This window comes from Salmo salar, chromosome ssa23, assembly GCF_905237065.1.
Source record: "Salmo salar chromosome ssa23, Ssal_v3.1, whole genome shotgun sequence".
NCBI classification, from domain to species: domain Eukaryota; kingdom Metazoa; phylum Chordata; class Actinopteri; order Salmoniformes; family Salmonidae; genus Salmo; species Salmo salar.
Genome location: NC_059464.1, coordinates 32,395,738 through 32,422,553, shown reverse-complemented (window position 1 = coordinate 32,422,553; position 26,816 = coordinate 32,395,738). Strand labels below are relative to the sequence as shown.

General features: G+C 43.6%; 1 protein-coding gene across 4 annotated transcripts in view; it reads right to left on the bottom strand.

Annotated features, from left to right (window-relative positions):
• The window catches only part of LOC106584426 (histone-lysine N-methyltransferase, H3 lysine-79 specific), a 31,902-nt gene extending 13,279 nt beyond the window's left edge, over positions 1-18,623 (bottom strand). The window contains exons 1-16 of one of the 4 annotated variants that reach the window (XM_014169747.2): positions 18,262-18,623; positions 6,756-6,799; positions 6,566-6,640; positions 6,082-6,145; positions 5,651-5,879; positions 5,454-5,548; positions 5,298-5,360; positions 5,147-5,202; positions 4,910-4,992; positions 4,433-4,501; positions 4,220-4,326; positions 1,221-1,262; positions 982-1,065; positions 612-834; positions 380-493; positions 191-282 (exon numbers count right to left, since the gene is read on the bottom strand). In XM_014169747.2, the coding sequence (XP_014025222.2) occupies positions 191-282; positions 380-493; positions 612-834; positions 982-1,065; positions 1,221-1,262; positions 4,220-4,326; positions 4,433-4,501; positions 4,910-4,992; positions 5,147-5,202; positions 5,298-5,360; positions 5,454-5,548; positions 5,651-5,879; positions 6,082-6,145; positions 6,566-6,640; positions 6,756-6,799; positions 18,262-18,342 (1,521 nt within the window). In that variant the 5' untranslated portion in view covers positions 18,343-18,623. Of the gene's footprint in view, positions 1-190; positions 283-379; positions 494-611; positions 835-981; positions 1,066-1,220; positions 1,263-1,790; positions 1,857-4,219; positions 4,327-4,432; positions 4,502-4,909; positions 4,993-5,146; positions 5,203-5,297; positions 5,361-5,453; positions 5,549-5,650; positions 5,880-6,081; positions 6,146-6,565; positions 6,641-6,755; positions 6,800-18,261 lie in introns of those variants that run through there. The other 3 variants (XM_014169748.2, XM_014169749.2, XM_045706443.1) reach the window with 3 other exon arrangements.
• Positions 18,624-26,816: the final 8,193 nt, after the last annotated feature.

The following is a 26,816-nucleotide window of genomic DNA, read 5'->3' as shown; positions in this document are numbered from 1 at the left end:
GACGGAAGGAGGAACACAAGAGAGGAAGGTTCACAGGTTGAAGCTAAATCAGAGGCAACATTCCCAGAAGGACAGTCTCATCCAACATGACAGAGGGCTGAGAGTATTACTGTTTCAAAAGGTGGCGATACCATTAGAGTGATTGTCAGAGTTCACAAGATGGAGTGAGTGATTTGGACATTCCATTTACCTTTTCCTGCTCCAGGACTTGCTGCAGGTTGTTGCGGTACTGAGGTGTCTTCATGTAGGCCATGAACTGGAGGTACTGGACTTTAATGTTGTCTGTGTGAGGAGAGAGAGATGGCTTATCAGGACTGCTGGCTCTGACTGACTGATGGATGTGATAACTAAGGGTGGGGGTCAGGGTAGCGGGGCTCACCTAGAAGCTGTTGTAGGCCAGGAGGACTGGGGCCCAGCAGAAGTTGGCCAGACGCATAGTGCTGAACTTTGGGAGGTAGCTGGTAGAAGGGACTTTGAGGTGACCTGTATGCATCTGTAGAAACACAGAAAGTTAGCTAAACAAACAGAACAACGAATAAAAGGCTGAATAACACAAATACACAAGGGTATATGGGCACAGCCCTGAGTAAAACTGTCAGCAGGTGACTCACCCTGAGGGGGTGCTGCTGAGAGGGTCTTGGCATGCAGCAGATCCAGGGCACTCTGGCTGCTCTTGCTCTTTCGCTCAGCTGCGGCCACAGCAGCCTTCTTGGGACGCCCGCGCTTCCGAGCACTCAGCTTGCGGCCCTTGTTGAGGAGTTTGGCGCGCCGTGGTTTGGGTGGCGCCTTCACGACTGCCAACAGGCCTGGTCGCTCAACCTCCTCACAGGAATCCTGAGAGACATACAGGGAACCAGCATGAGAGAGAAAAATCTGACCTAGAGCTGCTAGAAATGATCTCATATCATAGGGAAAAGCGCAAGAACTTAGCATAGAGACATGAAAAGACTAAAGTCAGCTAAGTCACTCAAAGGGACTTGCCTTGTGCTCCTTTGCCTTGGTTGGTGTGGTGGTGTTGCTTTTACTATTCTTTTCTTGACGACGCCTAGCTGCTTCTTGCTCCTCCTAAAAACACATAGGAACATTGTTTACCATGTGAATCGTTCAGCAGGGCATGAACTAGGAGCAACTGTAAAGACAAGCTGGGAGGTGACCAAGATTGCACACAGAGTAATGACAATATAAAATAGTGCAAAAGGAACAAAAAAAGTTTAGCTTACCCTGAGTTTAGGATTTTTGAGACTATGAAAATAGTTTTCAAGCTGAAAAGGAAAAAGAAGGGATCAAGTATTGCACAAGGACATAGGGGAGAGTGACCTCTGCTATCTAAGTGCAGTGACCTTGTTTGACACTGTCCATAAGCCCTCCAACACGTGCATGAGAGTTAGTGAGGAGCTACAGAAACAATGCAGCGATGACCTCACCGTCTCCACTGCCTCCAGTGAATGGATACATTAACCTAAGTCTACGCCGTTGGATCATTTATCCATTTTATTTTGAATTTTAGGGCCCCTAGTTATTTTTTATTTTTTTTAACTATTCCAATTTAATTCAATATTAATAATAAATTGGCTACTACTACTACTACAGCCCACAGAAATGCAAAGAATAACTCCTTCATAAATGTCAAAAGACAATCAAGATAAATCATAACGAATACGTTTTTGAATTGTCTGTCCTATAATCAAGGATATAAGAAAGCTCAGGAAATGTGTTTTTCTGGACACATTAAACCCCTTATTTTTGTTCACTAAACTACCTCCATACTTCTATTTGTTTGTTTGGGTTACCTTCAGACGAGTCCCGTGACACTTGTGGGGGTCGTAGAGCAAAAGAGTCATCTTTCCATAGAGGGGTCATATTAGTTTGTAGGCCAAACCGTTCGGGCGCTAGAGACGTTTGTGAGAAGACCGATTTTCAGGATGTCTCATGGTCTGACAAACACCGCTGTAGCTCGGCCACCTTCCACCGCAGATGCGGAAGGCCGACATAGGCAGATGGTGGATTGAGACGCAGCCCATGCAAAAAAACAGATATCTCCATCTTAAAACTGACGGATGCGTCAATAGATTTAAGGATTAAAGACTTAGCCAGTTGTTTCACTTGCACTGAGATGGTACAAACCGGTATAGACCAGTATCAAGACGAAACATAACTAAACAGAAGGACACATTTCTTGGTCAGGATTCTCCAACCCTGTTCCTGGAGATCTCACCGTCCTGTAGGTTTTCCCTCCAACCCAAGTTCTTACGAACCTGATTCATCCTATCAACCAGCAATACTGAACAAAAATAAAACGTAACATGCAACGATTTTACTGAGTTACAGTTCAAATAAAGCAAATCAGTGAAATTAAATTAAATAATTAGGCCCTAATCTATGTTTTTCACATGACTGGACAGCCATAGGCCTAGCCACTGGACAGCCATAGGCCCAGCCAACCAGAAGTATCCCTACAAAAAGGGCTTTATTACGAACAAAAATACTCAGTTCAGCTGTCCATGTAGCTGGTCTAACATGCAGACCACACCCCTCTTGTTACGTGCAAGTTGCAAAATAAAAAACTTACACATGTTATTTAATCCAAACTGCTCACTGAACTTGGTATATTATTTAAAGAGTGATGCGCTGCAAGTGCCGCCTCTCCCATCTCCTCATTGGTTTTTAGGAGCATATACCCACGTGGATGATTGAAAGATTAACTGAGGTCCACACTCTAGTCCAGTTGGTGGTGGTAATGCACCTTAAAGTTGGTTGCCAACTGCCATATAAATTCCACAGAAGACTGGAAAGATTACTAGAAACTAACTAGGTTTACCCTTTTATCTGTGGATTAATTGTCGGAGTAGAGGACCTTGTGCATTTCAGGTAAAATAACCCAATGTTTATGTCCCAGGACAAATTAGAATGAATGTTTGATGCGTTTCAACCTGTCCCCAAATCAGTTGGCTCAGAGTTAATTTTGATATTTCAACCTGCGTGTCCTGATCGCATCTGGCGTGGATGGACAGAAATCAACATGCGCGCGCCCCGGTCTGGCCTCACAACCACATGGTCTGTGGTTGTGAGGCCAGTTGGACCTACTGCCAAATTATCTAAAACGACATTGGAAGCGGCGTATGGCAGAGACATGAACATTAAATTCTCTGGCAACAGCTCTGGTGGACATTCCTGCAGTCAGCATGTCAATTGCACGCACCCTCAAAACTTGAGACATCTGTGGCATTGTGTTGTGACAACTGCACATTTTAGAGTGGCCTTTTATTGTCCCCAGCACAAGGTGCACCTATTTGATATGTCACACCTGTCAGGTGGCTGGATTATCTTGGCAAAGGCGAAATGTTCACTAACAGGGATGTAAACAAATTAATTGACAATTTTATAATTAAGCTTTTTGTGCATATGGAACAAATTTGACATTTTATCTCAGCTCATAAAAGCAACACTTTACATGTTGTGTTTATATTTTTGTTCAGTATAATTATTAGAATCAGGTGCGCTACATTAGGATTGGCAAGAAACCCTACAGGACAATAGCTCTCCAGGAACAGGGTTGGAGTGCCCTGTTCTAGGTTCTATTGGCACAATATGCCCGCCACGACCAACAGGCAGAAAAGTGAAGATTTCCTGCTTGCAGTCAGGCAAACTGAGTGCAAAAGTAAGCAAGCAAGTCCTGTTTTTAATGTTTCTAAACAAGTTGAAAACACTCATGGTACAACATGTAGGCTAGTAGTAATGTTGGTTGCGCCATCACCTGTCTCAGTATCACCTGTCCTCTGTCCACTGCAGGGCTATACCAGCAGATGCAGTTGTTTCCTGCAGGGATATGTCCGACTAAACATGTTCTGAATACTGCTACCGTACGCATTGGTATTTTATATACATGAACTGATTGAGAGCTCTCATTCAATTCAAAGTTTCCCTACTATAAACAGACTTTTTTTTTTTTTTTTACAAGGAGCACATGTGCACCTAAGTTGGAACATGTAGGCACACAGAAGTGTAGGAGCACAATAAAAAATATTGGAGGTAATAAAGCTAGAATCCTTTTTTTTTTCTAGGCGCACGGGTGCTCCCAAATAAAAATTCTAGGTCGTACAGCAAAATATTTAGGCGCATACGAGTAAAATGGTGGCACTGTAGAGCAACTGCCATTGCAACATTGTGAGTGTATTGGGACGGAGGGGATGAGAGTATAAGAGGACAAAGCTTGACTCACTATGGTGCGGTCTATCGTATGAAGGTAGTAGGAAACTGGCTTTCCCGTCCAGGACACTGAACCCCTCAACGGAGACAACTCGACGACTCTCATTATTGTGCCAATGTCTGAAAAGGAGAAACCAAGTGCAGAAAGGCAATCCATTTAGTTAATGAAAACACACTAGAACCTTTGGAGATCCATAAGAATGATATGCACATGATGAAAACCTACCACTCAAGTTTCGACTGTTGATTCTAAAATTTAGAGGTGCAAAAGGTTTTGAGGATACAATTTTCCCACCTAAAAGAGAAAAGACATGATCTTCCCATGAAGGCACTTCACAAAAGGCTATTTGAGAATGACAGCTTAAAATTAAACAATACAAAGAGCCATCTATAATGAGTCCCAGATTGATCTGTGTTTGTGGCTGCAATAAATAATCAATGACATCATAGATCATGCTTTCATGTCTAGCTTTAAAACACAAGGGTCATGTGGAGGAGAGGTCAAATGACTGAGGGTTCAGAGGTCAAGTGTGTGGTATTGACACAGCTGACATTAGCTACCTGCATGTTACCCTCTTGTTATTATTAATGAAAGCAGCTGAATCAATAACCTATTGAAATGATCCAAGGTTCTTAATTTGCTGTAACAATATGGCAGGGTGGGCTTGACACAGGGTAACAAAAGGGCCATTTTTCTACATACCTTCCTTCATGTTAGCAAAGCGCTCCTTCAGCTGGTGATCAACCTCTGGACCAAAAGCAAAGTTGTTCACAAAAATTACACTACTAGACAAACAGGGAAGAGGAGAGAAGGGAGAAGAGGAGAAAACGATTTAGAGTTGAAGCTGTGCAGACGTTTCCCTTGTGTTCAGACGTGTGTAAATACACAGTGACACCTCAGTGGGAGTGGAAGCCTCCAGATTATATAGAGGTACTGTACCTTGTGTTGGCTATCCTCTCCTTCCACACTTCAGACAGGAAATCACCCCTCTCCAGCTTGAAAATAAACAGTCATAAGTTGCACGTCTGCAATCTGAAACCATTTGTGTGATTCTGAATGACACTTCTGTCAGATCAACTCAGAATCTTACCGAGTAGTCCCCGTGTTTCTTCCCATACCACTTCATCCACCTCTTAAATTCTTTGTCCATGGACTGAAAGAAAAAGCACACACATTACTTTTATGACAACCATCTGGAATAGATGACAAAACCCATCAAGCTCAGTGTGGGATGTTAGGAACTTACCTCCGCATAAGTGGCTGGAATGTCTGCCTTCTCCACACCAAAGTAGTGTTTACAGTTTGTTGCTGCAGCAACCTGCAGCACCACTTGTCCCACTCCTGCAATTACAGATGATTAAGATGGCAAATATTGCACCAGGCTGCGAGTCACATTAAGACTGATTATCTCATTAGGAACGAAACATTGAGGTAAACACTGACCGCTGCCGAGGTCTACGAAGGTGTCGTCCTCCATCATTTCCATCTCGTTGATGATCTGGGCCACCAGGTCAAAGGAAGTCTCACCATACACCTCAGGGGAGAATGGCTCATAGTTGTTGAGCTTCTCTGGGTCCGTGACCGAGTGGTTGTACACCTGCTGCAGGATGTGTCTGAGCAGCCCGTTGGACGGCCGTTTGTTCAGCTTCAGGGGCGGGGTGGTGCCTTTCCACTGTGACACACAGGACAGGGAGTTCAGTATGACTATATTACATAGCTAGGTTATAAACATATCGCTGTGCACAAGTGAGCTAGGTTTTCCCTACGGTGACAAACGGCAACAAGAAAGATCATTAAATGTAACATTTCAGCGTTTTAACATAACGTGTTGAGAAATAAGCTTTCGACTAAACTGTGGTGACATTCCAACTCACCAGCTGGTGGATGCTGTCGATGGCTCTGTTGTATTTGTCACAAAGTCTTTGCATACTCTCGAAGCTGTAACACACAGAAATAAAGAAATAACATGGGTGGGGATGACTATCAACATCTTATGACAAGACATGGACAAGGAAGCTAGCAGCCCATGACTTGTATTTTTGTGCTGATGTTAGTTTGGTCAGGACCGTGGATACAAGAATGCTAATTGCATATCAGTTTGCCTCCACTCTACGAGACTCATCTCTTGGGCTGCTGCCACACCAAACCAAAATAATCCTAAATGAGCATCCCTGTCATTAGCATCAGCATTACTCCCCTGGGAAGAACATTTACATGTAAAAAAGTGGAGTGCAAGTCCATTCTGTTCATACTCTGGATGTTACTATGGTATTGGACTGTGACTACGGGTGCTCTGGTAGACTGTGCTTAAGATCAGCATCACAGTCCTTGTTCTTCATAGTCTGACGCTCAGCTCACCTCTTGGTGTCGTAGTCGATGAGGACATAGTTCTCCATGGCCAGCTTAAGGTCCGGGATCTCCTCACACACCCACCTGAGAACAATGATCAATACAGGGGTTAGTTTACAAAGACCTAGCCTAACTTAGTCAAGAAGTGCAGTCACTCAATGCACCATGCTTTTGAGATAGAAAGGTGGTAGTTACTTACCGAATGGTCTCAATGATTTCATGAGCAGCATCATGGTGTTTATCCTGGAGATAAAGTAAACAAAAAGGGGAGAAAAGAGTGGGTTTGTATAGACCCTTTTCCCAGTACATAACACACTGACGTCACACACACACACACACACACACACACACACACGACTCTTGGCTGCAGATGGCTTTCTTACTGCTGCCATTCAACATAGCCTAGATTCACATTTTAATTACTTCCAAACAAAATGATTTTTTTGGTTCTCATACACTAAACAATGATATGATTCTTGCTTGAACAGTTGCTAAGATCATATTTGTTGACTGCCTTCATGACCTGTGACCGCCGGTGTGGCGGTAACAGTCACCATAACAGCCCTAGTCAGTAGTCAGACAGTAGTCAGAATCCAAATAGAGGAGACAAAGAATGTACACAGATATGCTAACAGCTACCAACACGAGTTCAGACAACTGGCTCATATAAGGCCAGCAGCACTCAATGACTTAATAATCCACACAGTGCAAACCACAGTAGTTAGTGTGACTCATTCACTAGGACTGCCAGCATAAGAATTCAAGAGACCACTGAGTGTATCACTTATCAAGCTGACATTCTCTAAAATGGCTGTGGTTTGGGAGAATGAGTGCATTTAAAGCTCAGTAACTTAGCTGGGTTGTCAGGCCACTGCTGTACCTACTGCCATTGCAACATGGGAGGAACTGCAGGATTCCAGTCAGACTGGTTGCCAGCAGCCTAAGATGACCCAGTAACCTACTTTCTGCTCCCTGCTCTAACGTGGGACCTCCTGGGAGGGACTAAGCGGGAAGGAAGAAGGGAAGGAGGTAGAAAGCCAGGCCTAGCTGCACTCAGCTAGACTGGTTCTGGCACAACAGCAGGCTACAATTACAGGGCTCTGCTTTTCCTGCCCAATACCTTAACAAATTCCGCCAGGAAAACACTTACAATAACATCAGGTCTGAGATTACAGGACCAGAGAGCATGCCATGAAATAAAATATATTTAGCCACAAGGGAAGCAAAGCGTTTCACAAAAGGAGCAAAACGCTGCTATGAATAGCCTAGTAAGAAAATAAGAAATGAATACAGTGCCTTCAGAAAGTATTCACACCCCTTGACTTATTCCACATTTTGTCATACAGCCAGAATGAAATGGATTAAATAGAGATTTGACGCCACTGGCCTACACCCCATAATGTCAAGGTTGAATTATGTTGTTGCTCTGACATGCACTGTCAACTGTGGGACCTTATATAGACAGGTGTGCCTTTCCAAATCTTGTCCACTCAATTGAATTTACCACAGGTGGACTCCAAATCAAGTTGTAGAAACATCAAGGATGATCAATGGAAACAATTTTATTATTTAACTAGGCAAGTCAGTTAAGAACAAATTCTTAATTACAATGACGGCCTAGGAACAGTGGGTTAACTGCCTTGTTCAGGGACAGATTTTTACCTTGTCAGCTCGGGGATTCGATCTAGCAACCTTTTGTCTACTGGCCCAACACTAACCACAAGGCTACCTGCCACCCCAATGCACCGGAGCTCAATTTCAAGTCTCATAGCATACTAACGTAAATAAAGGTCGTTTATTTAATTTATACATTTGCAAAAAAATCTAAAAACCTGTTTTCGCATCATCATTATGGGGTATTGTGTGCAGATTGGAGGGAAAAAAATAAAATATATTTTAGAATAAGGCTGGAATGTAACAAAACGTGGAAAAAGTCAAGGGTTTATGATAATATATTTTGATACATTGAATGTTAATATTGTGAACCCATGTTACATTTACCACCTATTTCAGGAAGTGAGGTCACTGGGTACTGCCCCTATACAGTGCCTTTGGAAAGTATTCAGACCCCTTGTGTCTTTCTCCACATTGTGTTAGAGCCTTATTCTAAAATTGTCATCTCTACACACCAAAAAACAGGTTTAGAAATGTTGCTAATTTATTAAAAATACAATTGAAATATCACATTTACATGAGTATTCAGACCCTTTACTAAGTACTTTGAAGCATCTTTGGCAGCGATTACAGCATTGATTCCTCTAGGGTAAGACGTTACAAGCTTGGCACACCTATATTTGGGGAGTTTCTCCCATTCTTGTCTGCAGATCCTGTCAAGCCATGTCAGGTGGGATGGGGAGCGTTGCTGCACAGCTATTTGTAGGTCTCTCCAGAGACGTTAGAACAGGTTCAAGTTGAGGCTCTAGCTGGGCCACTCAAGAACATTGAGACTTTTCCCGAAGCCACTCCTGCGTTGTCTTGGCTGTGTGCTTAGGGTCATCGTTCTGTTGGAAGGTGAACCTTCTCCCCCAGTCGGAGGTCCTGAGCAGGTTTTCATCAAGGATCGCTACACACTTTGCTCCGTTCAGCTCTCTCTCGATCCTGACTCGTCTCCCAGTCGCTGAAAAACATCCCCACAGCATGATGCTTCCACCACGCTAGACCGTAGGGATGGTGCCAGGTTTCCTCCAGACTTGACGCTTGGCATTCAGGCCAAAAAGTTCAATCTTGGTTTCATCAGACCAGAGAATGTTGTTTCTCATGGTTTGAGTCTTTAGGTGCCTTTTGTCAAACTCCAAGAGGGCTGTCATGTGCCTTTTACTGAGGAGTGGCTTCCATCTGGCTATTCTACCATAAAGGCCTCATTTGGTGGGGTACTGCAGAGATGGTTGTCCTTCTGGAAGGTTCTCCCATCACTACAGAGAAACTGTAGAGCTCTGTCAGATTGACCATTAGGTTCTTGGTCACCTCCCTGACCAAGGCCCTTCTTTCCCGATTGCTCAGTTTGGCTGGGCAGCCAGCTCTTGGAAGAGTCATGGTGGTTCCAAACTTCTTCCATTTAAAAATGACGGAGGCCATTGTGTTCTTGGGGACCTTCAATGCTGCAGAAATGCCTCGACACAATCCTGTCTCAGCTCTACGGACAATTCCTTCGACCTCATGGCTTGGTTTTTGCTCTGACGCGCACTGTCAACTATGGGACCTTATATAGACAGGTGTGTGCCTTTCCAAATCATGTCCAATCAATTGAATTTACCACAGGTGGACTCCAAATCAAGTTGTAGGAACATCAAGTATGACCACCTGAGCGCAATTTAGAGTCTCAAAGGGTCTGAATACTTGTGTAAATAAGGTATCCGTTTATTTTTAATACATTTGCAAACATTAATAAAAACCTGTTTTGGCTTTGTCATTCTGGGGTATTGGGTGTAGATTAATGAGGATGTTTGATGTATTCAATCCATTTTAGAATAAGGCTGTAACATAACAATGTGGAAAAATTCAAGGGGTCTGAATACTTTAAGGCACTGTATAGGACCTTCAACCCGTCTGGGAAATGGATGCCCCATGAAGACCTAAAGGTCGAAATGTTATAAATAAAAGCACCTGGGAGCATAAGCAGCGTTTTCCTCTCCGTTTGCCATTAGTTTGCCTAAAACTCCAGCACCTGGATGTGCGCATGTTCTTCAGTTTTTGTACAATAGTGTTTAACATGATTTTTGAATGACCTCATCTCTGTACCTCAGATATACGATTATCTGTAAAGGTCCCTCAGTCGAGCAGTGAATAAAAAATAAAAAAAAGATTAAACCACAAAGACCAGGGAGGTTTTCCAATGCCTCGCAAATAAGGCCACCTATCGGTAGATGGGTAAAAATACAGAGACATTGAATATCCCTTACAGAACGGCGAAGTAATTAATAACACTTTGGGTGAATTGATACACTATCCAGTGACTAAAAAGATACAGGTGTCGTTCCTAACTCAGTTGCCGGAGAGGAAGGAAACCGTTTAGTGATTTCACCATGAGGCGAATAGTGACATTAAAAGTTTAATGGCTGTGATAGAAAACTGAGAATGGATCAACAACATTGTAGTTACTCCACAATAATCTAAATTGATATAGTGAAAATGGAGAAGCCTGTACAGAATAAAAATATATTTCTAAAACATGCATGCCGTTTGAAATGGCAGGAAATGTGGCAAAGAAATTAACTTCACGTCCTGATAATTATATGTTTGGGGGAAATCCAACAACAAATCACTGAGTACCACTTCATATTTTCAAGCATGAGGATGGTGGCATCATATTACATGTATGCTTGTCATTGGCAAGGAGTAGGGAGTTTTTCAGGATTAAAAAAAAGAGCTAAGCACAGGCAAAATCAGAGGAAAATCTGGTTCAGTCTGCTTTCCACAAGACACTGGGAGATGAATTAACCTAAAACACAAGACCAAATCTACACAGGAGTTGCTTAACAAGAAGACAGTGAATGTTCGAGTGGCTGAGATACAGTTGACTTAAATCTACTTCAAAATCTATGGCAAGACCTGAAAATGGTTCATCTAGCAACGATCAACAACCAATTTGACAGAGCATGAAGAATAAAAACATTTTTTTTAAAGGCAAATGTTGCACAATCCAGGTGTAGAAAGCTCTTAGTGACTTACCCAGAAAAACTCACAGCTGTAATCATTGCCAAAGGTGCTTCTACAAAAGTATTGACTCAGGTAAATGAGAAATCTCATTTACACATTTCAATACTTCTAGAAACATGTTTTCACTTTGTCATTATGGGGTATTGTTTTTAGGGATCCTGAGTGGCGCAGCAGTCTAAGGCACTGCATCGCAGTGCTAGAGGCGTCACTACAGACCCAGGTTCCGGCAGTAATCGGGAGTCCCATAGGACAGTACACAATTGGCCCTTGGTCGTCCGGGTTAGGGGAGGGTTTGGTCGGGGTAGGCCGTCATTGTAAATACAAATTTCTTAACTGGCTTGACTAGTAAAAAAATAAAATAAAAGGCTGGATGAGAAATCTATTTAATCCATTTTGAATTCAGGCTGTAAAAAAAATGTGAAGTCAGTCAAGGGGTATGAATATTTTGAAGGCACTGTACACGCAGCAAAAATTAGAGGGCTCCAATGAGTTTACTGTGCTACAATTGTGTGAAGGGTTAATGTGCTGGTCCCAGACAGACAGCGTGTGCACATACAAATCAGCCTCTTCACAGTGTGTGTGTGTGTGTGTGTGTGTGTGTGTGGGAGGCGGCGAGAGGGGGAGTTCCTGCCGCTCACACACAGACAGCACGCAGCAACACCAGCGCTGCTTCTAAAAATAAATGCTGGCTTACAGAAAGAATGTGTGTGACGCCTGAGAGGCACTCTAACAGCCAATCATTCGCTCTTCCCATCCTAGCCCCCTGTTGTGGGCACGACGAAGGAACTGACTCAACCACTCACTACCTTCCCCGCCTTTTCATTCTCTCGTTACCTCACCATGACGCACTGCCGGGGAATAATATCGCTCCACTACGCATTACTCACGACCAATGAACAAATAACTAACCAGGTGCAGCAGCGATATTACCACAGACAAAAACTGATTGCATCAACCCATCCATCACAGTCTAGTTCTTAGGCAGAACTGCCTTAACATGCCTGATCTTCCCTGATAACACCACAGGTCACATGTTGGCCCAAGGAGTGCTTCTTAATTCATTGATGTATGGCTTGTTAGTTTCACTTCAACACAGGTAGAAATACTGGAAGAAACACATCTGACAACACAAAATAGGCAAGATAACATCGATTCAAATACAGTCTGGTGCGAAAGCATTCTGGCTTTAGTTAGAGCCAAGGAAATAATTGAACAAAGGGCTCTGCAGCACAAGAACTGTTCCTCATATGGACGCAGTTACAGATTTAAATCCGCAGATGGTGACAGTGAGAGAATGAGCGTTTAAGCATGTGATTGGTAGCAGCTTCAGCATGGGGAGACAAGGCAGCAGCATATATTACTATAATGTTGTGCAGTGAACAGAACAGTGCACGTTCCTTCTCTGTGGGGGGAGTGGAGCAATTTGGTCAGAAGTACTGGAATATGTATGATGTACAGCATCTTTTGGCTGGGCAGGACCACTGGGCTTAACGCACGTGTCAAACTCATTCCACGGAGGGCCGAGGATCTGCGGGATTCCACCCCTCTCTTGGACTTCATGAATTAAAAAGTCACTGATTAGTATGAAACTCCCCTTACCTGGTTGTCTAAGTCTTCATTGAAAGGAAAAATCAAAAACCAACAGACACTAGGTCATCTATGGAATGAGTGACACCCCTTCAACCCAATGAATACCAAAATATTGCACCATTATACATGAATATGCTCAGGAGTTCGTCACATAGTCATCTTCAATAGATCAAACTGTAAAAAATAAACCTCCCCAATGAAACATCCACAGGCTTGTGATGCGTAGACTGCAGAGCCGGGCAGGATCTGCAGCTAATCAAGGGCTTTGTAACACTGGTCTTATCTTCTGCCCCTCCCAGTCCCAGTGGTGCATATTGAGAAGTCTAGGAGGCCCTTATTTTAAAAGCATGGCTAGAACGCCACACAGATAAAGACTGGAATCCAGTTAGTCTGATGCCGTACGGAAATTACAATTAGAAGCATTTTAGATCTGCCTTTAGAAAATGCCAAAAGATACTTTTGGTCATGTAGTGTATGTGGACACCTGCTCGTTGAACATCTCATTCCAAAACCATGGGCATTAATATGGAGTTGGTCCTGCTTTTTTGCTAATATAAAACTCTCCACTTTTCTGGGAAGGCTTTCTGCTAGATGTTGGAACATTGCTGCGGGGACTTGCTTCCATTCAGCCACAAGAGCATAAATGGGGTCGGGCACTGATGTTGGGCAGTTAGGCCAGGCTCGCAGTTGGCGTTCCAATTCATCCCAAAGGTGTTCGATGGGGTCAAGGTCAGGGATCTGTGCAGGTCAGTCAAGTTCTTCCACGCTGATCTCAACAAACCATTTCTTTATGGGCCTCACTTTGTGCACAGGGGCATTGCCTTGCTGGAAACAGGAGGGCCTTCCCCAAACTGTTGCCACAAAGTTGGAAGCACAGAATCGTCTAGAATGTCATTGTTTGCTTTAACCATGAAAAAACAGCCCCAGATCATTATTCCTCCAACTGTAAGTGCTGTTACTGTGAAATGGAAACGTCTAGGCATAACAACGGCTCAGCCGCGAAGTGGTAGGCCACACAAGCTCACAGAACAGGAAGGGCGTGAAAAATCATCCTCTGGAATGAATCACGCTTCACCATCTTGCAGTCCAATGGACCAATCTGGGTTTGACAGATGCCAGGAAAACGCTACCTGCCCGAATGCATAGTGCCAACTGTAAAGTTTGGTGGAGGAGGAATAATGGTCTGGGGCTGTTTTTCATGGTTCGGGCAAGGCCCCTTCGTTCCAGTGAAGGCAAATCTTAACGCTACAGCAAACAATGACATTCTAGACAATTCTGTGCCTCCAACATTTGAGGCAACAGTTTGGGGAAGGCCCTTTGTCATGCTGAAACAATTCCCCTGTGCACAAAGCGAGGTCCATAGAGAAATTGTCGATATCAGTGCAGAAGAACCTGACTGGCCTGCACAGAGCCCTGACCTCAACCCCATCGAACACCTTTGGGCTGAATTGGAAAGCCGACTACGAGCCATGACTAATTGTCCAACATCAGTGCGCGCACTCACTAATACACGTGGCTGAATGGAAGCAAGTCCCCGCAGCAATGTTCAAACATCTAGTGGAAATTCTTCCCAGAAGAGTGGAGGCTGTTGTAGCAGCAAAGGGGGGGACCAAATCCATATTAATGCCCATGATTTTGGAATGAGATGTTCGACGAGCAGTTGGTTTTCAACAGCGGAGATTTGTAATAACCATGCTGTGTCTCTCCGATATCTGCAACATTGTTTTAATATTGAAATTCGATCTCCATCTGTCCTATGGTAAACGCGTTGGGAGTTAGGACAAAACAGACAGGCTGGCAGCTTCTCGCCAGGCAAATTCATGAATAAGCTGGCATAATATTTTATGGATATATACACAGAAATGTCAATAAAAAAAAACGAAATTCAGCAAGTATGCTGTCATTCCTGCTTCAGTTTGAAGTGATTGTGTTAGTTGGCTCTCTTCTGAAGAGTGGCCTGGAGAGAGAGAACATGTTCTATGCCAGGCGAAATTGCACATCACTAGCTCATGCATTGTTATGGATGTATCCCCCACCCCCCAAAAAATGTTACACTATACCGAAATAGCTCCAACATTTCCTGGTTGTTAAAACTAATAGTTTGCCTCACTTCAGTTTATGTGACAAAATAAGCTAGTATAGTTCAGAGTATCATTGTACCATCAAAACCGCTGTGAAATATATTTTCCATAACCAAAAATAATGTTGTTTCAGCTTTTTGAAGCTGGTGTACAAAACCGAATGTTAAAGACAGTTTATTTTTTACCTTTATTTAACTAGGCAAGTCGGTTAAGAACAAATTCTTATTTTCAATGACGGCCTAGGAACAGTTTTCAGGGGGAGAACGACAGATTTTTACCTTGTCAGCTCGGGGATTCGATCTTGCAACCTTTCGGTTACTAGTCCAACGCTCTAACCACTAGGCTACCTGCCACCCCACAACTCTGTGCTTAACGGGAAGCATAGAAATAGCACACATAGAACAGATTTACCGCTTCTTAAACTTGCTTTCAAGTAAAATGAGAGATCCGTAACTATCATTTCTATGTGAATTTGATTGCTTGCCCAAAAAGTTACATATTGCTACAATAAATGCAACTGCAGCTACTTCGCTGTTATTCTGGTTGCACTGTTTGACATGACTGTGTTAGCCAAAGTTGGCTAGCTAGAAAGGGATATGAATGGTGCCAGCCATCATGGAAACGAAACATTTAGAACAAACAATCTGGTCACGTCCATAGATTTATAACAAAAACTGGTACGCGTCCCTGGCAACCGAAACGATAGAATGAACGACCAGCCGGCTTAGGTAGCAACCCTATATTTGTCGGGACTGTATCTTGTGAAAGGATGAAATAGTATGAATGAATTCATCAAAATAAAGTTTATGAAAATATGGCAATCATTATTTGAATATGTTGGTAACCCATTGTGTAAAACTGATAATGCCCTCGAAGCAGTCTCATGCCAATATATCCTCCAAACATCAGTTTCTCAGGCATTATCACTTAAATAATGCACGCTCTATAATGCCCTTCAAGTCAATTAGAAACGAGTATTCAACAATGCCATGGTATAACACAGAAGCAGTTGTGAGGCAGCTCCAGCACCAAACCAGTACATATTGTGTATTTATTGATTGTGTTATTATTTTTCTACTATTCTCTGTTTTGTTGGGACGGGCCTGTAAGCAAGCATTTCCCTGTTAGTCTACAACGGTTTATGAAGCATGTGACATAAAATATTATTGATTTGTTTGCGTTGCCTTTTTCTGAGGATTCCAGTCATGCAACAGTCCGGTTATCAGTCTCTGGTGTAATGGGAGTGAAGTCAGCCAAGGCCAACTGTAGAGGATTGCGTCAGCAGCACTGCTTAGTTCCTGAACTCTGACGTTAAGGGGTATTACCCAGTGTGACAGAACACTAGACGCGCCACAGACAACACTCCGCCATTCTGAGAAATACACTTTCAGGTAGTCCCCCCCAGTACCGTCTTACCGCAATTTACTATAAATGAGTAAAACAGCTGAAACACACTTGAAGCTACCAGAGAAACCACAATTATTTCATCTGCTTCCATTTCCGTTCCCCTTTGTACAATCTGGCAAACTATTGCATGAACTTCAGCTAAAAAAAAAAAATATGTTCAAAGCATGCTGCACACACTCAAGGTGCAAACACAATCAACTCTACCTTAACACATTAGGGCCTAACTAGGCAAATATGTTTTTACATATAGCCTATCTAGTAAGAGCCACATAGGTTAAAATACTACAGCATCATAGTGTGTGCATGCAACAACAAAAAAGCAATATATGGAAGATCGAGAAGCTTGGTCATAATACACAGCAATGAATCACTGTTTTTAATCTACCCATGACGTGCATGCAAAAGTAAAAACAAAAAAATGAAGTGGAATTCAGTAGGCCTTTGCCCACAGTCAACCCACACTACTGGTTTATTCAGTGGCATTTGCGTCGAACAACCAAAACGTAGGCTAGTCCTCCAAAGATTTCTCAAGGTATACAGGCTATCTTCTGGATCCCAAAATAGTTGTAATTAGGCTTCTGTCTAACACCCTTTCAGTTGGCTGTTAGCAGTCTCCTCTGCACTAACTAAAACATATTTTGAGTAAGCTACATACTGCAAAACAGTATTGGATGTTCACATTTATGGTTGAAACTAGGTTTCAAGTCTGTCAGCTAATCCACTGAATTTGTGGAACTGGTTTTAGAAGTGGGATGGATAACTGGTCAAACCATGTGAGTCATATGGGATGGTAGTTTGCAGAAGCCCTATTTATTTGTTTTCTTGGACCTAGTGGAAAAGCAACTTATATATCCATATAAGGGTCTAGAGTTGTGGGGAATTGTAGTGTTCCTGCTATGTTAACGCAAATTATACCTTCAGATTGTACCCTATTGGCATGAGTGCAGGATTGCATCATGAGTGCAGGATTTTAGGAGCAATTCCAGGTGGCAGCTATACCCTAGATTCAGTCAGACTGGAGTATGCAACAATCTTTCTGTGCAATAACAGTAGATAAAGGCAGTGACCACCAGGCAGAGAGCCATTTGAAGTCCAGCTACTGTAGTAATAATGTTTCAGCAAAATATTTTGAAAAACATATTGTACAACATTTGATATATTGTTTAAGTTCTGGCAAAATTCCTTGCATGCATGAGTCGAATTACACGTATTGCAAATGACAGTGGTGTTAAAACATCGCTCTCTGACTCACTTCAAAACGCTGGCATGGTAGCTAGTTACATTAAATCATGGATAGGCGCATAAAATAAAAAGTTAGCGAGCTAGCGTTCTAAATTAGCTAAATAAATGCTTAACGTTACTCAGAACTATAATGCGAATCAAAGAAAGCCGTTAAGAACGCTAGCTAGCCGAGTTTTACCAAATATATTAATAACTAACCCTTTCTGTGGTTGAACCTTATCTAGTTAGCTACAGTACCTAGCTAAGTTAACTTACTTACCCAACAGAAGCCAAATGGAGAACTTCTTCTAGACTTGTGACAGAGTTACCGGGACCTATAACTAGCTAACATACTGACTGTAGTGTAGTTAGCCAGCCAAGTGTGCAGCGCTTCTCGTGTGTAATTTGTCATGCTCCATCTAACGATGTGTGTACTTTAATCCGTTAGTTATCTAGTTACAAGTAAGGTGTTCCGCACAGTCAGTAGCTACATTGTTGGCTATACACTCCACTGAGAATCGGTGGATATAACGTTAACGCTACCCACTTCGAACAGCTTCTGGCTAGCCCTGTGGTGGACCGTCTGTCTGGCCTGTATGCATGTAACCTTAGCAAACACACAAGCTAGTAGCTATACACATAGCTAGCTAACAACAGCTAGGTAGATACATTACGAGAAGAATAGCTACATCTAATCCTCACTTGGCCAAGTTATAGCTGACAACTTGGTTGATTTAATTAAATACTCACGTATACTGGTAATGGCCACGAGTAGCCAGCAGCTTCGGCTCCAACTGGCGACTTCAGCTTGAGTTCTAGCTTTTCTCCCATTCTACACTTTCTCCGGCGTTTGCTAACGTTAGCTAGTTTAGCGAGCTACTACAATTATCATTTTGTCAGAAAAAAATCCTTATCACAACAAATACAATTAGATGTCGATGAAAGTTAAGAGTGGTAAGTGGTACACGCTCCCTGTAGGCCGGTGTTCAAATATTTGTTTGATTTTAATCAATTTATTTAAAAAATGACTTCATGCCGAGCGGCTCCTACACCTCGGCAGTACAGCCGCCATCTTGCCCGGCGTGAAAATCGGTCACTACCAAAGGGACAGAAACGCCAGGGAGGGGGGAACCTGTTTTAATGTCTATGTGGGGGGGGCGGCAGTCGGAGCATGGGAAGTATCAACGGTTACCGGGGCTGTACAACCGGATTGTTACTTTTCGAAAGATGAGTATGACGAAAACAACCAACCATTCTCCTCTGTATAAAACAGTTTGAATTAGAATTTCCCGGGACCAATAACGGACAACTGGCGGGAGATACCATTTTACTCGACTACTCACTGCATGTGATGACAATGAACAATAAAAACAATGTTTTGGACGGAGCAGACCGAGGTCGTTTGCTTTCCTCAATTTACGTAAAGTGTGTTTATCAAGGAACCAATGGCTGTATATAATATGAATGGACATTGATCACGTGACACCATTCATTACTATGTTTAGACTCAATAGCGCATTGATGCCAAATTAAGTCGATTAAAATGAGTTGTCTAGAAGGGTTACAGCTTTTGTCAAAATTAACTTTTTGAAGCAGGTTTAGGTTAATTTATTCAGCAGGTCATGAGAATTAACGCAGCGGGTTAGGATGATCTAAAATAACCCCCCAATTTATATATATATATATATATATATATATATATATATTAGACAAAAGCTATATCCCAGCTAGATATGCCCCTAAAAATGGTTTCTCATGGAGACAAAGGTTGTATCCCCTGCTCAAACATTGCATACATCAACCAATGGTTGCATGCCACGTCATCGACTAAAATAATACTTTAACATAAGAGAGATGGTATGTGTCAGCAATGAGTGGGCAGAGGAACGCACCCATAACGTGCACCGTTTGAGCTACTCCAGGAAGTGACGTTACAGGCTAGGTCAGCGCTGCCCCCTCGCATTGACTAACTTAAGCACCGCGGTATAAGAACAACTGGAGAATGCACCCAAGATATCTGACCATTACCTTGAAAACAATCTACTCACGTTCGTATACGGCGATTCATGGACCGGCTATATCCGGGTTGCATCCGGTTTATATGGACCAACGTCAAATGCGCACAACGTCAACACGTCATCCAAAAACATGGCAGACATTGTATGAATAGAAAATGTTGATCTCGGCTGTGAGTGATAGAAAAAATAAATCGGCCTCAGCAACAATGATTTGAATAATTCAATGGATGTTTTGAGCACAAAGGTGATGCTTAATGTGTGTTATTAGCAATGTTAAAATCTTACTGCTCTGTGTTAAACAGCAGTACCGAAGCAAAACTGTAGGAGCAGTCGAACCCTGGGCCCTTGAACTCAAGCAGGGGTGAACGACTACCCCCTATCATTGAAGCCAGGGAGTTCAAGACCAACCATGGTACTGAGGCATTGTTAGCAGAAAACAGGATCACCCATTATTGTGAATCGAAACATGGCGATCTTCATGGTCAATCTTCTTGTAAATAAAAATGTTGAAGATAATCATGTTACCAATAATTGCTTCTAATAGACCAGATGTATTTCCTTGAACCAATTATTTTAAAAAATCGCACACAGAAAAAGTAATAATGATAATTTAGTTGCTAATTGCTGCCTGGATTACCCCAGTCGGCCTTCAAATCAAAAGGTAGTTGGTCACATACACATGTTTAGCAGATGTTATTGCGGGTGTAGCGAAATGCTTGTTTTATAGCTCCAACAATGCAGTAATATATAACAATTCTCAACAATACATACAAACCTAAAAGGGAATTAAGGAATATATAAAAGGGAATTAAAAAAAAGGGAATTAAGGAATATATAAATATATTAGGATGATCAATGTCGGAGTGGCATAGACTCAAATACAGTAGAATAGAATACAGTATATATATACATACACATACATATACACATACATATACACATACATACATACATACATACATATATACATATATGAGATGAGTAAAGCACAAATTTGTAAACATTAAAGTGACTAGTGTTCCATTATTAAAGTGGCCAGTAATTTCAAGTCTTATGTATATAGGGCAGCAGCCTCTAAGGTGCAAGGTTACGTAACCGGGTGGAAGCCGCCTAGTGATGGCTGTTTAACAGTCTGATGGCCTTGAGATAGAAGTTGTTTTTCCAGTCTCTCTGTCCCAGCTTAGATGCACTTGTACTGACCTTGCTTTCTGGATGATAGCGGGGTGAACAGGCAGTAGCTCGGCTGGTTGTTGCCCTGGAGGGCTGATAGTTTGCCACCGGTGATGCGCTGGGCAGACCGCACCACCCTCTGGAGAGCCCTGCGGTTGCAGGCGGTGCAGTTGCCGTGTCAGGCGGTGATACAGCCTGACAGAATGATCTCAATTGTGCATCTGTAAAAGTTGAGGGTTTTAGGTGCCAAGACAAATTTCTTCAGCCTCCTGAGGTTGAAGAGACGCTGTTGCACCTTCACCACACTGTCGGTGTGGTTGGACCAATTCCGATGGAGCAGTGGACCGTCTGTGATGTGTACGCCGAGGAACTTGAATCTTTCCACCTGCTCAACTGCGGTCTCGTCGATGTGGATAGGAGCATGCTCCCTCTGCTGTTTCCTGAAGTCCATGAGCAGCTCCTTTGTTTTGTCGATATTACCAGGGCTCTCACCTCCTCCCTGTAGGCTGTCTCATCATTGTTGGTAATCAGGCCTACTACTGTTGTGTTGTCTGTAAACTTGATGATTGAGTTGGTGGCGTGTGTGGCCACGCAGTCGTGGGTGAACAGGGAGTACAGGAGGGGACTGAGTACAGGAGGGGGCTGAGTTGAGGTGTTGTTTCCTACCTTCACCACCTGGGGGGGGGGCGGTCTGTCAGGAAGTCCAAGACCCAGTTGCACAGGGCGGGGTTCAGACCCAGGGCCCCGAGTTTAATTAAGAGCTTGGAGGGTACTATGGTGTTGAATGCTGAGCTATAGTCAATGAACAGCATTCTTACATAGGTATTCCTCTTGTCCAGACATGATAGGGCAGTGCGATGGCGATTGCATCATCTACGGATCTATTGGGGCGGTAACCAAATTGAAGTGGGTCTATCTACGGTGTCAGGTAAGGTAGTGGTGATATGATCCTTAACTAGCCTCTCAAAGCACTTCATGATGACAGAAGTGAGTGCTACGGGGCAAGAGTCATTTAGTTCAGTTACCTTTGCTTTCTTGGGTACAGGAACAATGGTGGACATCTTGAAGAAAGTGGGGACAGCAGACTGGGATAGGGAGTGATTGAATATGTCCGTAAACACTCCAGCCAGCTGGTCTGTGCATGCTCTGAGGACGCAGCTAGGGATGTCGTCTGTTCCGGCAGCCTTGCAAGAGTTAACACCTTCAACTTGAGTTCAATGACTGTATATATGAATGGACAAAGCTATTGATCATCTCCCACTATTAATTCCTATGTGAAGACTCAATAGTGTATTAAAGCCAAATAAAGTCTTGAGCAACCCCACTTCTGACCAATGAAGCAAATTCGGGGTGGGTGAAGGCAGCTCAAACCTGTCACTGCACATTACACCAGAAGGTCCAAAACTCTTGATGAAGTCACTAGGCGTTAGGCATTGTTCTAAGGTAAACAAATACCTATAGGCATCCCATCGCTGCCACCAATGTAGCCAACCGATGTTGCGCGAGTGAATGCTATAGTGCCTTCCAGGGGGTTATCAAACCTCTCCTCGGGGACCTCCAGTAATGTATTTGAACTATTCCAGAGCTAGCACACCTGATTCAACTAAGCAACTAATTATCAAGCCCTTGATTAGGTCAGCTACACTGAACAAAAATATAAACGCAACATGTAAAGTGTTGGTCCCATGTCTCATGAGCTGAATAAAAGATCCCATAAATGTTCCATACGCTCAAAAAGCTTATTTATCAAAAATCTTGTGCACAAATTTGTTTACATCCATGTTAGTGAGCATTTCTCCTTTTACAAAATAATCCATCCACTTAACAGGTATGGCATATCAAGTAGCTGATTAACCAGCATGATCATTACACAGGTACACCTTGTGCTTGGGACAATAAAAATGTGCAGTTTTGTCACCCAACACAATGCCATAGATGTCTCAATTGTTGAGGGAGCGTGCAATTGGCATGCTGTGTGCAGGAATGTCCACCAGAGCTGTCGCCAGAGATTTTAATGTTAAATTCTCAACCATAAGCCGCCTCCAACGTCGTTTTAGAGAATTTGGCAGTACAACCAACCGGCCTCACAACCGCAGACCAAATGCAACCACACCAGCCCAGGACCTCTACATCCGGCTTCTTTACCTGCGGGATCGTCTGAAACCAGCCACCCGGGCAGCTGATGAAACTGTGGGTTTGCACAGCCGAAGAATTTCTGCACAAACTGTCAGAAACCGTCTCAGGGACGCTCATCTGCGTGCTTGTCATCCTCACCAGGGTGTTGACCTGACTGCAGTTTGGCATAGTAACCGACTTCAGTGGGTAACTGCTTGCCTTTGATGAGCACTGGCACGCTGGAGGTGTGCGGATTAATCCTGGTTTCAACTGTACTTGGCAGATGGCATTGTGTGGGTGAGTGGTTTGCAGATGTCAACGTTGTGAACAGATGCCCCATGGTGGCGGTTATGGTATGGGCAGGCATAAGCTAAGGACAACAAACACAATTGCATTTTTTGACAATTTGAATACACAGAGATACCGTGACAAGATCCTGAGGCCCATTGTCGTGCCATTCATCCACCGGCATCATGATAATGCACAGCCCCATGTCGCAAAGATCTGTACACAATTCCTGGAAACTGAAAATGTCCCAGTTCTTCCATGGCCTGCATACTCACCAGACATGTCACCCATTGAACATGTTTGGGATGCTCTAGAGTCTGGCTTGACGTGTACGACAGCGTGTTCCAGTTCCCGGGAATATCCATCAACTTCGCACAGCCATTGGGGAGTGGGACAACATTCCACAGGCCACAATCAACAGCCTGATCAACTCTATGCAAAGGAGATGTGTCACGCTGCATGAGCCAAATGGTGGTCACACCAGATACTGCCTGGTTTTCTTATCCACGCCCCTACCTTTAAAAATAAAAATATCTGTGACCACCAAATGCATCTGTATTCCCAGTCATGTGAAATCCATAGATTAGGGCCGAATTAATTTACTTGAATTTACTGATTTCTGTAACTGTAACTCAGTAAAATCTTTGAAATTGTTGCATGTTGCGTTTATATTTCTGTTTAGTGTAGTTCAGGGCTACAACCTAATTGTGAAACTGGGGGTCCCCAAAGAGAGCTTTGAAAACCACTGCCGTAGTCGATGAGTCATGAGTTTTACCACCTCCACCGCAACAGCCCAGGCCTTGGACAGAGTCAGAAGAACTCCCACCCGGGTCTCCCCCAACTGTTTCTCACCCCGGGCTGCTACACGGATGCCAATTAGCAGTACTCAACCAGGGTGGTGTTCAGTACGCATGAAAGGACAAAAATGGTCAGAACCGGGAAGGTACTATCTGGATTAGCCCAATAAGATACGCTTTATTCCCTTTTCCGTTTCAAACGTTTTTACACTGTCTTCCCTTATGAACAAGAACCGGCTCACCAATCACGACAGAACGCACAACTTGATAAAAATTTCCCAAAATGGTGACCGTGAAAAGATCGATGTTCCTGGGGCAGGCACAAGCTCTATGAATATGTGGTGGAGCAGTTGGGATCTCCCCGGTGGCAGCGCTGCAAGCAGAGTTGGGAGACATGCCGTTAAAGTTAAGACAACAACTAACCATGACATATTGGGTTATTCAAGAGTTCTGGCCAGGTGTCCGGTTGGTGTATGTCATTCCCTAAACCGAGGATAACACTTTGCGGAAGAGCTGACAGTAACGTGTGTAGAACCTTAAGAAACATTTTGTCTGCACTAAGGTGAGTAGCTAGCTAGTGCATTTGCTAGGCTAGATATACACTACATCACCAAAAGTTTGTGGGCACCTCTACAAGTTAGTGTATTTGGCTATTTCAGCCACACCCGTTGCTGACAGGTGTATAAGATCGAGCACATAGCCATGCAATCTCCGTAGACAAACATTGGCAGTAGAATGGCCCATACAGAAGAGCTCAGTGACTTTCAACATCTAGGAGCAACAACGGATCCGCCTCAAAGTGGTAGGCCACACAAGCTCACAGAACGGGACCGCCGAGTGCTGATACGCATAGCGTGTTAAAATTGTCTGTCCTCGGTTGCAACACTCACTACCGAGTTCCAAACTGCCTCTGGAAGCATCGTTAGCACAATAACTGTTAGTCGGGAGCTTCATGAAATGAGTTTTCATGGCCGAGCAGCCACACACAAGCCTAAGATCACCATGCGCAATGCCAAGCGTCGGCTGGAATGGTGTAAAGCTCACCGCCATTGAACTCTGGAGCATTGGAAATGCGTTCTCTGGAGTGATCAATCACACTTCCCCATCTGGCGGTCCAACGGACAAATCTGTGTTTGGCGGATGCCAGGAGAATACTACCTGCTCCAATGCATAGTGCCAACTGTAAAGTTTGGTGGAGGAGGAATATGGGTCTGGGGTTGTTTTTCATGGTTCGGTCTAGGCCCCTTAGTTCCAGTGAAGGGAAATCTTAACACTACAGCATACAATGACATTCTAGACGATTCTGTGCTTCCAACTTTGTGGCAACAGTTTGGGGAAAGCCCTTTTCCTGTTTCAGCATGACAATGCCCCTGTGCACAAAGTGAGGTCCATACAGAAACCCTATCAAATACCTTCGGGATGAATTGGAACGCCGACTGCAAGCCAGACCTAATCGTTTGTGGCTGAATGGAAGCAAGTCCCCGCAGCAATGTTCCAACATCTAGTGGAAAGCCTTCCCAGAAGAGTGGAAGCTGTTATAGCAGCAAAGGTGGGATCAACTCCATATTAATGCCCATGATTTTGGAATGACATGTTCGACAAGCTGGTGTCCACATACTTTTGGTCATGTAGTGTATTTTGGACGTAGCTAACTAATCCGACACAACTAACCAGTTTTGTTAGCAGGTTTCCAGGGCTTTGATCCTGACTGCTCATAGTTATAATGTGAGCCTCACTGTATTACAATTTACATGGTAGTTTAGTTCAGTGTATAGCATCTACAGCATCTCTCAAACTCGACTCTAGATCTCGAAGCCAGTTCCACTGCATTTTTTCATTGTTCCTCTCTAATCACGGACTGATTTAGACCTGGGACACCAGGTGTGTGCAATTAATTATCAGATAGAACAAAAAGCAGCAGGATCTGGATCTCGTACTGTAAGAGTTGAGTACCCCTGATCTACAGTATGTATACATTGGGATTTAACAACTCAACATTGATTGACTTAAAATTGTTATATCACAGCATTTCATTGAGGGAGAGCCAACAGTGAGATACCCTCCCTGACCCAGTGCCTTCTGATCCTCAAGGTATACTTGTCATAGGGAAGAGAATGATAACGCCCAATGACAGAGATAGAAGTCATTACATCTCAAAAAGCACAAGAAAGAGGATTTCGACAGCCACCATCTCAGATTGTTCTGAAATCGTTTCTGTAGTTAGAAATGTTCCCTTGGAGAGTTCATCAATGAGCTTGACGCCTTGATAAGTTCCTTTCCTGAGGATGGCTCACCTCTCACAGTTCTGGGTGACTTTAACCTCCCCACGTCTACCTTTGACTCATTCCTCTCTGCCTCCTTCTTTCCACTCCTCTCCTCTTTTGACCTCACCCTCTCACCTTCCCCCCCTACTCACAAGGCAGGCAATACGCTTGACCTCATCTTTACTAGATGCTGTTCTTCCACTAATCTCATTGCAACTCCCCTCCAAATCTCCGACCACTACCTTGTATCCTTTTCTCTCTTGCTCTCATCCAACACTTCTCACTCTGCCCCTACTCGGATGGTATTGCGCCGTCCCAACCTTCGCTCTCTCTCTCCCGCTACTCTCTCCTCTTCCATCCTATCATCTCTTCCCTCTGCTCAAACCTTCTCCAACCTATCTCCTGATTCTGCCTCCTCAACCCTCCTCTCCTCCCTTTCTGCATCCTTTGATTTTCTCTGTCCCCTATCCTCCAGGCCGGCTCGGTCCTCCCCTCCTGCTCCGTGGCTCGACGACTCACTACGAGCTCACAGAACAGGGCTCCGGGCAGCCGAGCGGAAATGGAGGAAAACTCCGCCTCCCCTGCGGACCTGGCATCCTTTCACTCCCTCCTCTCTACATTCTCCTCTTCTGTCTCTGCTGCTAAAGCCACTT